At 35.6% G+C, this 16,690-nt stretch overlaps 1 protein-coding gene across 5 annotated transcripts in view; it reads right to left on the minus strand.

The window, feature by feature from the left end:
- The window catches only part of LOC142344511 (uncharacterized), a 148,300-nt gene that overhangs the window by 21,739 nt on the left and 109,871 nt on the right, over positions 1–16,690 (minus strand). For all 5 annotated transcript variants that reach the window (XM_075396226.1, XM_075396227.1, XM_075396228.1 and 2 more), the window contains 4 exons: positions 10,877–11,127; positions 10,010–10,298; positions 5,041–5,913; positions 1,373–1,653 (listed from right to left, as the gene is read on the minus strand). In XM_075396226.1, coding sequence (XP_075252341.1) covers positions 1,373–1,653; positions 5,041–5,913; positions 10,010–10,298; positions 10,877–11,127 — 1,694 coding nt within the window. The remainder of the gene's footprint in view (positions 1–1,372; positions 1,654–5,040; positions 5,914–10,009; positions 10,299–10,876; positions 11,128–16,690) is intronic.

Below are 16,690 nucleotides of genomic sequence, written 5' to 3' on the forward strand. Positions count from 1 at the left end.
AGTTAATACACTCTTGGCGTTAACTGTTTATCCGGTTTTTGAGGACGACCAATCAAATGGGTCAGACGAATAATCGCATAAAAAAGACCAACAGGACTAATATAATTGCTACAAATTTTCTTTCAGAGCAAATGAAAACCGAAAAAATTGTAGACTGAAAAACTGTCCATTTCACCTTGAATTCAGATCCTCCCAACAACTTTAGCACGCTTACGCTTAGTGATTGCGAGATCACTGAAACCAGATTCTGAACTGTAATGCAAATTATCATCCCTGAGGCTTTGCTTCCCCCTCTTCAAAAGCCAAAAGTCATTAAAGAAAATGCATGAACACATCTTACAAAACACTATTTGACAAAAATTAGTCTAACTATCGCTTTGTAGCTTCAAAAAAGTAACATAGCCAATAAGTTGCCAGAGTAGCTGCAAAATAGATCTGCGTGCCGTAAAATAATGATAAAACAGATACAGAAATGTGTTAGAAATAAGTTATCGCGGTCGCCTAGGAAACTAGCAAATTTGATTATTAGGGGGTGTACCACTGAGAACATTTTTGGGTCCAAAAAGTGTTGTTAACACAGAGGCTTGAACCCCAATCTCTCTTGTAAGAATCTGAATCCTTAAGCACTCGACTATCACCGAGCTATCACAAAAGTACTGCAATATAGTTACGCTCAACTTACAGCTTCGCAGCTATAATAACTATTTTAAAGAGCAATATAGTATTGTTCGAGGTGTATCATTATTCGAGACGGATATCAGCATCGTTATTTTTATTAAAGAAATCGACTCTTTAGATGTTCTCTCAAGCGACAATATCGAAGCGTTGAATTCTAGACAAAGTTACGACACAGACAAAAAACAGAATATTCGTCATCTACGGCATTAGCAAATTTTTGTTTTTACAAACGTTGTTTCGATATTTATAAGCAAAAAATCAACCACAAAACGCCGGTAGAAATGCGGCTAGCGACCGGTGAGCAGTTAGTTGGAGCGGGAGTGAGGGGTGTGGGTTAGTTCTCAGTTGGGGGTTTTAAGTGGCGAAAGGTTAAGCAAGGGTTGTGGGCTTGGGGTATGGACGGCGGGGGGGGGGGCAGAGGTGGGTGGTCAACAGTGGCCAAAAATTAGTTCTGTAGTATCGGCATCTTCGAAGAATGTACTTACAGAAAAGCCCAGCTATAAGAGAGGGGCGCAATGACTTAATGTTCAACGGATTTTATCTCTTTATCCCATTTTTCCGGAGAAAAAATTAAAAGCATCAGACAGAAGATTGTTCAAGCGAGAAATCGCATAGAAAAGACCACAAGACTAGTTGATACAAAATTCTTAGCAATTAATAAAAATTTCCCTGTAGTACAAAACTGAGATTTTACCCTCATGGCTTGGACATTCCATCGTCTGCTGAAGATTTGACCTTGACTGCTAGTTGCAGAATTTGACGAAGAAGTTGCAACTGATGATCTGATGGATTTATTGGTCACGGGAGGCGAAGGTGACATATTTTCTTGTTGGTGCTTGTTCTTTTTATCGTTTTGAGCGATGTCACTTTTATGGTCAAATAAAGACTTCGTGTATGGTTGTTTCTCAGCTGTTGCCAATTTCGTTTTGACAGAAACAGAGAAGGCTGGTTTGTCTTTATGGTCTTCCGATTTTCCTGAAATGATCACAATTTTGGTGTTCAGATACCGATATATCAGTCTTGGTTATAATACAGCTTGGCGAATTCAAAGCCCTTTGTAAACGCCCAATTTCAGAAAACGTCGTTTGTAAACGTACGAAAATCGTCAACACATTTTTTTTAGGTATCGTCGGTAGGGTCGGTTTTCAAACGTACAGAATTGTCGGTATGTTCAACTTCTGATCTTAGATTTGGCATGTTCGGTTTCTTAGATTTTGAATGTTTGGTTTGTTATATTCGGTATGTTCGGTTTTTAAGGCGAGAAACCTCAGGCAATTATGCGAAAATGACTGATGTACAGTGAATGTAATTTATTGAACTGAAACCCCATCAATGTTCAACAAGTCTGTTAAATTTTTAACTTGAAAAACAAACAAAAAATTTCCGTTTGTTCAACTAATTTTTGTAAATGATCTAAAGAAGAAAGTAAATCAACCTTCACTTTTTTCGTAAGAATTCTCTCAAAGAGGCAAGTTTGAAACTCCTGCGATTCTAAAGTTATCATAACATTTGCCTAAATTATAAACAAAAATGAAACTCAAATTTTTTTTGGAAAACCAACGATCATTTACGTTTGAAACTCAACATACCGAATCTAAGAAGCCGGACATACCCAGGATTTCTTACGTTTCAAACAAAAAATAGCGAATATACAGATGATTTCTTGCGTTGAAAAACAAATATACGTAACATTTTTTCCTCCTTTTTTAGTTCTCTAGACAAGGCATTTTGCTATTGTAATTCAAAGTTGATGCATATTTTCAGATTTTCATGGAGCAACCGATGCCAGAGTTTTGAAAAGGAAACTATTCATTAAGTATTCTCTTCTAAAATGTTAAGATAATCTATCACCTTCAAATATCAAATTTTTGACAAATCAAAAATAACAGTTTTTGTATTACAATGGCTCATTCGGTATCAGGACAATTTACCCAATGCCATTACACTCAATGCCAAAATACCCAATGCCATTATAACCAATGCCAATATACCTATTGCCATCATACCCAATGTACTTTGATACTACTTTCGTTCAATAATTTCTACAACAAAATAGCAGTCGTTATCACCCTATGTTTTGACATATTTAATGGCCATGGCCATGCTTCAGCAGCCCGTGGGACTTGATATGAAACTATCACAACCGAACAAGTGATTAGATTGTTATGCTTAATGGCCATGGCCATGCTTCAGCAGCCCGTGGGACTTGATATGAAACTATCACAACCGAACAAGTGATTAGATTGTTATGCTTAATGGCCATGGCCATGCCTCAGCTGCCTGTGGGACTTGATATGAAACTATCACAACCGAACAAGTGATTAAGTTGTTATGCTTAATGGCCATGGCCATGCCCCAGCTGCCTGTGAGACTTGATATAAAACTATCGCAACCAAACATGGATTAAATTATCCGCTTGTTAAATCATACGTGTAAGAGCTATTTTCTGCTAGTTAGTACTCGGATTATGGAACGAAAATATCAATGTGAATTTGGTATAATGGCATTGGGTATTTTGGCACTGGGTATAATGGCATTGGGTATTTTGGCACTGGGTATAATGGGATTGGGTAAATTGTCAGGTAACCGCTCATTCAGTTATATACTTCAAGGAATAAGTAAAGCTGAATAGTTCATTCACCTATAAATATTTTTAAGTTTATTTTGACAAAAAAATCAATCTAACTATGTAAACTTTTTAGGAAAAACTTTTATAGGTGAGAATTGTTTTAACATTTTACATACTTGTTAGCTGCAGATTGATGCTAAAGTTAAACCGGATTGATGCTCCGGTAAACAGAATAAACAGAATAGCTACAACTTAGAATTTTGAAGCTGTTTTGCAATTTTTTATTCTACATTTACTGCTAACAACACGACTTATTTTTGAACGAGTTATTTAATTGAACTCAAATCGTTAATTGGGTGAGCCAGAAAAAATTTTCCAAGAAATGAGATTTTGGTGAAACCAAAAACATAGACGCAACGTATAAAAATTGTAAGGAAACAAATTTTACTGGCAAAATTCACTGAAATAAAATCGAGCTCGCATAAATGGTGACCAGATAGCAACTCTAGCTACCTATACACAAATCAGTAATGTCACTGCTCATTAACTTTATCTACAAATTTATTTCGGCATATTTTGCAACAACGTGCAAAACGTAACCGCGACTGCTTCAGTTGTTTTCTATTGGGACAATTTGCGTTATTTGACAAATGAGATCAAAATAAGCTGCAATACGCGTATTGTGGGTTTCTCTCCAAATTAAATCTGTCTGCTGACTTGTTGGTTTAATTTGGTCGTTCGATTGGAGATGTTTCTAGTTTAAATAAAATTATGATAGTCGAAAGGGTTTGTCATGGTTGTTAATGCTCATCTTATCTTATCTACTACATATAAAATATAACTACAAAGTTGCCATAAACGAAAAAAAATTGTCAACAATGCCAAAACGACAGGACATTAAAAGCAAAAAAAAAGTATAGAACCTTGCTGTTTCTTCAAATCAAACGTTTATGAAAAATGGGGGGTCACGTCAAATTAGATAACAATGCTGAATTCATCTTCTAAATTTAACCTTAAGAATCTCGGTAATCATCAGTGCTCAGATGAACTCTATTTTCAACGCATTGCGTTTGAATGACCAGGAATTGATGATTTTTCTTGGTTTTTTATATCTTGCTTTTGACTTTGATCACATTTACAGCAAGCAGCACAACTTATGACTTATTTTCTATTGAAATAGCAATTTAATTGAGCTCAAACCCTCAGTTGAGTGAGCCAGAAATTTTTTTGCAAAAAATGGGATTTCAGTGAAATAAACATAGACAAAATGTAGTGACAGAATTTACTAAAACAAAAGAAGATGATCGCTTAAATATTAACTTTTTGGGTGGTTGTTGAGATGGCTAGTGATACGTGATATTTAGATTGATGTATTTTCTCAATCTATATCGCATCAAATTGACCGTTATTTTTTCGCTCAGAAATGCCTTTTTGTATCCTGTTTTCATTTTTTTTCTTTTGTATTACAATTATCGGTCTCAGAACCTTTTTCTTGATGCCCAGATCAACTATTGTCCTCAAAGGCTGTAAATGTTTGTACTGTTTTGGGATACAAAGATAAGCCACAGGGGGTAAAAGACAGCTAAAAAATGGAGCCGGAAGGAGGTGACTTCTGAAGAACTTTCTCTCAGTAAAGCTGAACATGTCGCATAATTACCCCCTATTCACCCCTGCCCGCTCCAACACTCATATCGGAACTGGAGAAACAACTGGAGAGAACGATAAGGCAACTCGGGTATATAATGCATCAAATCAAAGTGAAGTGCCACTTAAAAGAGCAAAACATAACTTACCATTCCTTGGGCTCGATTTTTCACTTTTTATCATCTCAGCGTGCTGATTGGCCAAATGCATTAACATCTGAATGGTCCTAGGAGTATTTTTTGGCACATACTTGTACAACTCGGCGTCCAGTTCCAACTTTTTAGGAGGTACAAAAACTTTGCTTTTCCCGAACGACTTCGGGGTTGTCATGAAAGGTGCACGGTTGGATCCCTCAATGTGAGGTTCGTACCTGGAATCAGTGCCCTGATCTGACGGAATTGTTGAGTGTTTTGAAGGAATCATGCTTGGGTAACTTCCGCCGCTACTTGGAGTTTTAACAACCGATTCTTTACTCGGAGGAGCTCTGGAGCTTGTTTGATCTGACCCGATTTTGACTTCCGCTACTGGCGACGTTTGAGGATAGTCTTGATGCGTTTTAGTACTTTGATTGTCCAGTAAATCGGTGCCGTGTTTCAAATCTTCTAACTTATCCTCCGCGTTCAAAATGTTGTTAATATCACCAATGCTTTCTTGGGAACGGTTTTCATCTGGCGTGATGTCCGGTGTCAAACATTGCTCGATTGGAGGTTCCAATTTTGGTGTCGATTTTCTTCTGTCTTCAGACAGCCTTGAAGTCACGTGACTAATGCTTTTGCTGGTCGTAAAGTTGCTCAAATTCAATTCGGTTTGACTTTGAAGAGTATTTGAGTTAGTAATACTTAAGGGTTCTCTATCGGCATCCATGAGAACACACTCTTCGGGCTGAACTGGTAGAACCCTTAAAGGTCCAGTTGTTGCGCTGTGCAAACTGGTTATGACTCGAGCGTCTGGAATGCCGCTGGAATAAAGGGTGATGGGTTTTGCCTCCCAGCCAGATTTGTACGCGTTTCCAGGAGGCGGCACTGAAATAAACATTGTTATCTTTGAACCTAAGTTATGCTAAACACAGCCAAATAAAGTGAAAAAACGGCGGGCAGAGGGTTGATTTTAATAGTAGCTTGCTTAGGCTTAATGTTAGCCTAGCTAGCTTGCTAGCCTGGCCTCACTGGAGTTTTTTTCAAAATTCATTACACTATGGTCTTCAATCCTCAAAAATTTCGGCCAACCTTAGAGACCAAAAACTTAAGAGACCATTAAGGAAAACTTAAACACTAACCAGAGCAAATAAACAGTGACCTAATGTTCCTGACTGTACCAGTTTTTCCTGATTTTCTGGACTAATCATAAATGATTTAAACAAACATAGAAAGACAATTCCTGAAGTACAATCCAAAGAATAGAATGAAACTCTTAGAACTACTATATCTGCCCAACAGATCAACTAAACAATACCAGCCAAAAGGACAAAAAATTTCAAACATAACCGACTAACGTCGGGCTAAATGCTCTCTAACGACCGGAGAGCGGCTGGCTTCGTCAGTAGCTAACAACGTTTTACTGAGGCTAGTTTTAGCTTGATTCGATTCTGCAATTTTAGTTTTCTATCCTTGTTAGTATATATAAAAGAAAAACCTGATTTTAAAAATTTACAAATTACTGCAAAATCTAAAAGAAAAACTTCCAAATTTTGCATTGAAAACTTTCAAAACTTTTTTTGTCGCGGGAGTTATTTCAAGTAACTCATCTGCAAGATTGAAATAATTTTCCCGCCAAATTTAACATAATCTTGCTAAAATTCAAGATATTAAAATCCTCAAAATCATTCCATTGTATCAAGTGACTATCCAGTATCCTTATTTCAAGGTTTAACTAATTTCATTGGCTCATACAGATCCACAAATTTGGAACACGATAATAATCTTCCGAAAATTTGAAAAAAAAATTTCAAAAAAATTGCTAAAGCTGGGGTCATTAAAATATTGATAACCATTACATTGACACTGGAAACTATGCAACAGCTTATTGTCAAGCCTTTGAGGAGTTTCCTAGAACCCTGGGGCCGGAAAAATGATGAAAAACTCAAAAAGATTCAAAAGACCTGAAAAAATTGCAATTACTTCTTTAAAAAATTGCTGATATTAAAATCTCGAAAAACATTCCATTGCATCTAGAAGCTAAGCAGTAACCTATAATCAAGCTCTAGAGGACTTTATGTGGCTCTTGAGGCTGGAGAAAACTATATGACAAAAAAATTTAAAAACCTTGAAAAAAATTGCAAGATTATTTCATGACCACCACACAAAAATTTTTCAGTAAATTATTATCAAACACAAATTATTATCAAACACAAATTATTATTTTCTGTTAGGCTGAAAAACCTGAATAATGAAAATATATATCAAAAAAATTGAACAAATTGAAAGTTTTTAAAAGAAATGCTGAAATTCGTGGTGTTGAGATCTTGAAAAACATTCCACTAAATTTAGAAACTTTACAGTAACATATTGTCAAACCTTAGAGGAAGTGCTTTGGCTCTTGAGGCTGGAGAAATCTAAAAACCGTCAAACATTTTCAAAAACTTGAAAAAAATGCAAGTTTTGTCAAAAATGACAAAACTCGCGATGCTCAAATGTTGAAACCATTCCACTACCAGTAGAAACTATGCAGTAACCTATTATAAAAGCCTAGAGGAGGTTCCTTGACATCTAGAGCTGAAATAACTCAAAAAATGACAAAATTCTTCAAAAAATTTGAAAAAATTGTTAATTTAGTCTAAAATTGCGTGTTCTTTGCAATCGGTTGTTCGTCAATAGCAACGAATGGGGGGTGCCCAGGGGTTTGATGGGGAGGCAAGGGGAGGGGGATGGTCAGCAGTGGGTGGAAGGGGGCAATAGCGCGGTGAGGGGGGTGGTGGGGGCAATAGTGGGGGATATGGCAATATAAGATTCAGTCTCCAAAACAGTTCGAGCTGAAACAGAGATGAAAGGCTCTAAGATCACTTAATGCCCGCTGGGCGCTACCTGTTTATCCCTTTTTTGAGGACGAAAAGTCAAAAGCGTCTGAGGAAAAAGTGGTTAAGCGAAAAATCGCATAAAAAAGACCAACATGACTAATAAAATTGCTGCAAATTTCGTTTGAGAGCAATTAAAAATAGAAGAAACAAAAATAATCAAACTAACTAAATAATATTATAGTTTTCGCTAAAACTCTTGAAGATTTTTTTACCCTGAAGTTCACACTTTATCTGTTTAAATATTCCCACTAAACAACGCACAAGCCATGAAAATGGTTTATTGGACACTAAAGACGAATAAACGTGATATATAAGAAAAAATTCTTAAAAATTCAAAATTGAAAAAATTAATTAAAATTTGAAAACTTCGATATAATTATATTTTCAAAACGTCTTCAGTCTATCGAATCCGTCAAAATAGCCCAGATTAAAGCTGTTACATTGCTTCTAGTACCCATCAATAATTTGACAAAAAGACCTCTAAAACAAGAAAAACTCGACAATTCACTGCTAATATAACAGAAAACAAATAGTTGCATGTCCTAGAAACCATTATCTGCTCCTATATGATTTCAAAAATTGTTTTTTTTTAAATTTTAGAACGCATGAAGAACACTTCAAACCATTGGTAAAAAATTGAGAGACAAAACAGCAAAAGTATGAGTGAAAACCGCGCGTGAGTGAAAAAAATTGCTCTTCAATTTCTCACTCCTTTTATCCGTACTATATGAAAAAACGCTTAACAGCTAATTTTGGGTCTTTCCCGTTATAGCCCCCCCCATGAAATTATAGTTCCCCATTATGGTATAATTACCATGATTGGGGGGGCTATAGGTTATCTGACCACTAAGCTGGGGGGGCTATAATGGGAAAGACCCCTAATGTTTTGCTCCCTTTACTACTGCAGTGACAATTATCGCCAAAAGTTGACTTCTCATTGACATGAAAAAGTTGAGAAAAAGTTTGAACAGGTCTTGCAAAAAAGACAACGAACCAATACAATCCACACTCTTTGGATCGTAAAAAAGGAAAGAGCCTAAACAATAGCCTTTAAGAGACTGGCATTGGCTATTAAAAAATATCTACGTCGGGCGCATGACTCTCAAACGACCGGGCTTCCGGGCTTAGCAACTCGGGCTTAGGAATGTTGGCCTTAGGGGTGGGGTGAGTGAAGTTGTGGGAGGCCGTAAAGCGTTGAGGGTGTGTGAAGCGATGGGTGGGGGGGGGGGGGGGGGTGTGGACATTTGGGGTCGAAATTGCCAGCTAGAGAAGGATGCACTGGTAATTTGTGGGTGTGTTTGTGGGGGGGGGGGGGGGTTTGATTGGGGGGGGGTTTGAATGGGGGTCATGATTGAGAATCGCTCTTTACACCATGAAACTGTCTTTAAAAACGGTTTCGGTGAATCGTATACTTAAAGACTAGCAAAGCGTAAGACTCTAAAGGATCTGCTGGCCCTCCGTGCGCTACCTGTTCATCACGTTTTTGAGGACTGAAAGTCAAATGGCGAAAAATTGGTCAAGCGAAAAATGTGAGAAATACGCCCACAGGACAAATATAATTGCTACAAACTTCGTTTGAGAGCAATTAAAAACGGATAACCAATTTTTGATTTAAGAGCATAACAATTATTTTTAGTTCTGAACCCTGGATACGATAGATGCTTACTTGGTTTGAGAAAACAAAAAAAGAGAGGAACGTAAAAATTTTTGCGAAAAAAACTGCAAAATTTTTAGTTTCCGCATTTGTTCTATCTCAGAAACGTAGACCATCAAAAATTGATTCGAGAAGACGTCTGCTCAATATTTAGACAGACGCAGCCGCAAAACGGCTTATTTTAAATTATTTTTGTAAATTTTGTTTGCTCTAAACGTGTTTTGAATAATTTTTGGCCGGATTTGACGGGCAGGTTTTGATGAGTTTATGTACTAGATCGTGAAAGACATTTGTCACGGTTTTTCCTCAGTGTCAACGATTTTGGCCCGATAAATAGTAAAAAAGTTAAAACTAGAACATTTTTTTCCGGAGTTGGTGTTACGATTTTTTGGTGGAAGAAGAAGAATTTAAGTGGATTCTTTAAATGGTTGAAATAACCATGGAAACGTACATTTTGCTCTTTGCTCCAATTGAAGTGACAAAATTTCCTTCTTTTTCTGCAGACCTTGCACTAGTCTTTCTGGGTGTGTTCCCGCTGTTCGTGTTATAACTACTTTTTCTACAGCACCGGAGCTTCCCCTTCTCGCCGGAGGCGGTTCGAATCCCACCACCTTTGATGTGTATAAATCTGTTGAAGTCCACTTTTTGTTTGTGAAGAGCTGTTTTTGAACTGTTTTGTCAATGGATTTTCGAGGTGAGTGTTTGCGCCTACCACTCGAAATTGAATGCTCGGAAAGACGCTGAAACATGCGGAAGAAAAAGTTGTTCCATAAACAAAATAAATACCATTTTTGGTTACCATTTTTCTATTAATCTATTACAATTAGTACTTGAAAATTAGGAGTATTTATAAAGAATTCTCAACTGTTTATGAGAATATTCATTTTTCTTTTAAGTTAAGTTTCATAATAATCGTCAAGGAGGTTACTTAACATTTGTAAGAACAAAACTGTGAAAGAGTTCAATTAGTTATCCCAAAAACATGTAAGAAACGGAAGAATATGAGGAAATTTTTTAAGACCCATCCACAAACTAACCCATATTTTCTATGCGAGTCATTTTGACCCGTTATGCAAAAGGCTATGAAACAGGTCAAAAGTTTAAAAAAGAACACTTAAAATTTGCTTTTCAGAGAAAAGTTACATAACTTTAAAGACATCACTTTAAAGAATCTTAGTTAATTGCAAAAACCTCATCCGTTTAAATCATGAACAAATCAAACTGTTGTCATTTAAGACACATATTGAAATTGTAACCCCAAAACCCTTCAATGTAGCAGTATAATCCTTTCAAGAGTATAATACAGAATTAGGTTTACCCTTCCTCCCAATCCAAGTGCTTTGACACCCACTGAACCCCCCTTGGACGTCCTGGCGCTTCCACTTCCGCTCCCTCCACTTGATCCACCAAATCCACCAGAACTAGTACCTCCTGTTCCGTCATATTTCAGACTGAGTTTACGACCTGACTTGGTTCGTTTCATGATCTGCTTTTTAGATTTTGAAGACTTAAGAATGGGCTGATCATGATACTGAATATCAGGTTCGTGGACCACGGCACTCATTAAAGCTGAAAAAGGCACAACTTCAATTTTGAAATTTGTTTTCTCGCGCTCCCCAAGAACAAAAATTTTGCTTTCAATGATTTTTGTCGTGTTAATTTTATCGTCATTTATTAAGAAAGTTTTTGCTTATTTGAGCACTTCTGCATAAGTTATACAAGGCGGCGAATACTTTAACGAAACATGCCTTCGAGACCGTCTAATAAAAGTTTGTAACCATTTGGACACCTTTTTTTGCCATTAGTGATGCTGAAAAATTTTTGGTCATTAATGTTGACAAATCTTTAAAATGAAACCGGTTACTAGCCAACAAGCACCGATAAAATACATTTGAAGTTCAAAAAGAAAAAAGCAAGGGGTATCTCAAAAGATAAACCTTGCGTTGTCAATGTCTACAATAACATTCAAACCGATAATTTTTTGTTAAAATGGACACCTATGGCATTTTTACCCGTGAAATTGCTAAATTTTTCAATCCAGTCAAATTTATTTTACCAAACAATCTAATTTTTGGCTTTAAAACAGCGGAAAATTATTGATGACCTAATCAAAAATAAATTCTCCAGCCACGGAATTCTCAGTTTGCTGAAAAAATTAGTCTGCTTAAGAAAACTTGACAATAAAAAGAGTGTACCGTGACGTGCTCATGCCTACTTCTTTTAATTCTTATCGGTTTTTATATATATATATATATATATATATATATATATATATATATATACATATATATATATATATATATATATATATATATATATATATACGGTTAGTGCTATTACTTACTAATTATTACTTCATATACATAAAATCCTTAACTGTTGTTTGATAATCTTAAAGGATTTGAAAAGTTGTGCTTCAACTTAGTTTCGCTTCAACAAAGAATTAGAAAAAACACGTTTGCAAATTAGCCATTGAGAGTGTCCCAAAGTCCGAGGCAAAAATTACTCATTCAAAAACTTTAGGAAGGGACTATTACACTTAGCCAGCACATTGTCAAAAATAGTCAACATTTTGCACTTGGTTGTAATACTGAATCCTGTTTAATGAGCACAGACAGAAGGATTGAAATGAATATCAGTTAGTAGTAGATATAATTTTAGACTAATAAGTAAATTAGGACGTAATTTTTGACTAATTAAACAAAACCCACTAACGTCGGTAAAATTGCTCTCGAACGACTAGTGCAGCTCAAATCTATTGCAGCCTGCTTCAGATTGGGGTGGGAGTAACTAAAATTACTATGGGGCTTCAATTAACGACATTAGAGGTTACTATATACCACTATCACAACTAATAAAACTTAAAGTAAAAAAAGTCTCCAATTTCGGCTCACTTTTTGTTTGATTTTTAGTAGTGAATTGCCGCCACTTGAGTTCAGCTGCTGACGCTTGTAAATGAGAATCAAGTTTAAATCACGCAAAACGAAACAGTCAAGGGCGAAAAATTCACTCAAAAATCAAAACGGTCCAGCAAAAAATCTGCATAAAAAGACAAGCACGTTTACAATAATTGCTTCAAACATCGTTGGAGAGCAATTAAACAATATTTAAAAAGCGTGCATCTAAAACTGGGCTCTATGGGTTTATAGCTCTTGAGTAGCTGCTGTTTCATTGTTGATTGATTTTGATGCTCAAATAATGTAATTAGCCTAGAGAATTCAAATTCATATCTCGAAAAATATCGCAAAAGTGACAAAATTAATTAAAACAGAACATATTTTTATCTAATGTAAGTAAAACAAAGTAAAAACAGGGCCAACTATAAAAATTTGTGGCTACTATTGTAACTATTTTAATACAATTGTTCTGTGATTGAATGAATGTATAAAACATAGCCGAATAACATGGGGGTGAATTGCTCTCAAACGACCGACGAGTGCTTGGATTCGGTAGTAGCCAGATGGGGCTATCGTAGATACTACTAAGACGTAGGGCTCTAGAAGAGCGGAAGGTCAGACGAGAAATCAGTCAAGCACAAAATCTTATTAAAAAGGCCACGGGACAATTATAATTACTAAAAACTTCATTTGAGAGCAATTAATTACAATACCATTTCGCTTACTAAACGCTCGCTACATTCGATCACTCTTTTCTCGCAGACCCTATCATATTATATAGTCGATACCTTGTGCAAGTGTTGTCATGGCAACAGCACTGATTAATCTCAGGTAATAGATTTCAGGCAATACATTAGCATCATTCTTGTGAATAATTGCTTTTTTAACGTTTTACTAGTTTTAATGAATTAATTCAGTTTGAAAAATATTAACAGATCCGGCAGATTGCCGGAAAATAGCCACGATAGACGCTTGTGGGCTAACATGAATTGAAACAACTAAAGAAATAAGATTGACAGATCGACCACCAGCTTTTAATAGACCACTAGAATTTTGGGTAAGATTCGGACTGTCATTTTTATGAGACACATTTCCTCTACAAAGAAAAAGCCCTAATGAAGCTTTTTCAAAATTAATATTTGAAATTAAAATTCAAGACTCTATTGCTCAGGAATTAGGGCATAGAAATTTGGCACTACTTAGATGCACACTATTGACCTTTAACTAGTAAATGTTCATAAAATTTCAAGTTCCATAAGTGAGTTCAGAATACATTTTTAGTGAGGTAAGTCACGCAATTGACCTTAAAGCGGAAATGATGTCACAAACACAATTTTCAACTGCAAAGCAGCAGAAGTCACAGAAGTCATTGAAAAAGTCAATTCCAAGAAGTCAGGGTAAGACGAAACAAAAATCTGCTAGACGAAGTAAGAAACATAGAAAGACAAGTCCTGACGTACAAATCAAAGAATTTCATTGACAAAACAGAACAGTCGATCTAGAACTGACTACGGGGGAATTGGGAAAACCATTTTGTAGAAAATCAGATTAAAAAATTCAAAAAAAAAAACAGAAAATCAATGCAAAATGCCGCAAGTAGACAAAAAACCACCAGCGAGTTATAAAAATTTGGTCGAAACCAAAAAAAAGTAAAAAAAAAACAGTAGAAATCAAAGTGAAATTGCTGTCTGTGAACAAAAAATCAATAGCAAGGAAGCCAATCTTTGTTAAAACACCGTTTTCTTTCTCTACATTAAAATTAGATTGAAAAAATTCACTCCCCATAACCACTCGTTTGTTCGCTCCTCTTTCTGTTAGGCGTGACCAAAATCTCAACTCCAATTTGACTTCAAAATCATGAAAATGTGTGAACAGGTCTTAAACGCGAAGCCGGAAAAATTCCGGAAGCAATTCGAAGCGTCAAAACTTCACAAGGAAACCAAAATTGCAGCTGAAATAGTTTATTCTGTCGTAAACCATTAACTCATTACCTCCCAAGGTCTGATCTGAAAATTTTTGAAATTTAAACCGCAGTCACCAAGAGAAACAAAATGCAGCACAATTTTATATTATTGAAAAAGTTTGATAACGTTAAACAGACCGAAATACTTAGGATGGTTGAACAACTTGAACAACAGACTAAGGCTATCAATGGCCCTCAAATAATTCATGATTCTAATTTCAAAAATATCGCGAAAGCAAGGGGCAGATAATAATCTTAGAAACTAAACTAAATTTTCAAAAAAAAATGCTCAAGTTCAGTAATCAGAAAACCACAACAATTATACTTCTATTCATTTCTATTAAACCAAAAACAACATATATTTCTTCTTTGTTGTATATATTCTAGACATGGTTTCAAACTAATTCAACAATTAAGATAATCATAAAAAAGACAAGCAATACAATAAAATTCAAAGACAAAAAATCGTTTAAAAATAATACCAAGGCCAGAAAAAATTGAAATAAAAAGTAATAAGTGTAAATTTTGGAAAAGGTTTTCTAACAAACTCTCAGTATTTTCAGTACTAGCTTCAGGTTGAACGAAGTTAGCTGCAAACCAAAGAAAGGACGAAAATACAAGAGAAAGCTGAAATCATTCAATTTTTTAACAACTATTAAAATCAATATAACGAATATAAATGTAGGTGCCAGCACAAAGCTGGAATGATACTAACTAGAATGTGAAGAATATGGACACAATGTAAGGAACACCGTAACAAAAAGACTAATTCTGGATTTTTGAAAGTTAAAAATCAAATAAAAAATGAAGAAAAATGAATACATTTCAATGTTTCGCATTCGAGACATAGACAAGACGACGAGTCATCCGAGACAAATATTCATCTTCCTGAACAGAACCAAAAACAGAAATAGCAGAATTCAAACATACGAAACATTAAAACATTTCGCAAAAACTGGTTACAAAAATTTTGAGACTGAATATATGGAAAAATTTTTAAAGTTTTTTAAAACATCGAGGTAGAAAGAGGCGTTTAGTATATGAATTGTCAAAAGGAAGTTGCCATATTAACTGATTTTTTACAAAAAGACGACTGAAAAATTCAAAAAAGAAGAAATTAATAGAAAAAAGCCAAAAATTAACTTAAAAATCAAGAAATATGTGCCAATTTTGAACTTAAAACGCATTTTCAGGCTCTGCAAAACACTGTGGCATCAATTTCCGAGGTTTACATTTCAATATGACATCGAATAAAATTCATTTCTACAAAAAACCAAATTACAAGCAAAGGAAACGTGCCACTTAGACGAAAAAAAAACGGCTAAAAACGGTTATCTATATGTGCCATTCATTCAAAAACTACTTTTCAATGTCAAAAAGTTATTCACTAATCGCAGCGGATGATCAAAAAACTCTCGCTCAGAAAAAATTAGTTCACAACGCAATTTTACTCGCCTTCGCTTTCAGGTCAAAACGTCGTCTGAACGAATAGTACTTCCGGTAAAAAAAACCTTAAGAAAACCAATACTCCTCTTCAAGTCGTAAAAAAAAGGCAGCGCCCCAATACAATTCAAATTCTCTGAATTGTAAAAAAAATTAGGAGCGCAAAATTAGCCGCCTGGAGTTGGTGACGCGGCTATTAAAAGGATGTGTAGGAAATTGAAAAAACAATTTGTTTTTACCTGGCTCACCAAAAGCACTCTCGTTAACTTGACTAGTCCCTCTACTGGAGTCTAAATGGGGTATCTGATTGGCTCTCGATTTTTCACTGGAAGTACCTCCGTCATCTCTCAGATTAATGACAAAGGATCTCGAGGCGGAGTCGGGTGCGGGTGGCAACACTTCGTATTTCCTCTCAACACCCGAGTTGGACATCATTGAGATCAAACGGGAACCCCCACTTGACGTTTGAGCACTAAATTTGCCAAAACTACACCTAAGCCATCACTATTGGGGCAATTTGTTCGGAAAATTTACAAGACACTAAGATGTCTGTTTTGAAAGCTCAGGCTGTGTTTGATTATGGTTTAAGCCAATTTAATTGCTTTCCAAACATTTTCTGACTAGATCCATTTGGGCTCAAAACCGTTCCTGATCTATCTATTCTGCAGTTATGGGTAGTCAAAGCCTGCAATTTAGTTGCACGCACAAATAGTAGAAGAGCGCACAGCTGTATAACCTATAAATTTGTAACTATTACATAATTACTCACTTGTCTGTTGAAGGGTAAAGAGATCTGAGAGATTTTCCTGAAACGAAAAGGTAAAGAAGA

Source organism: Convolutriloba macropyga, chromosome 8 (genome assembly GCF_964194025.1).
Source record: "Convolutriloba macropyga chromosome 8, txConMacr16.3, whole genome shotgun sequence".
NCBI classification, from domain to species: Eukaryota; Metazoa; Xenacoelomorpha; order Acoela; family Convolutidae; genus Convolutriloba; species Convolutriloba macropyga.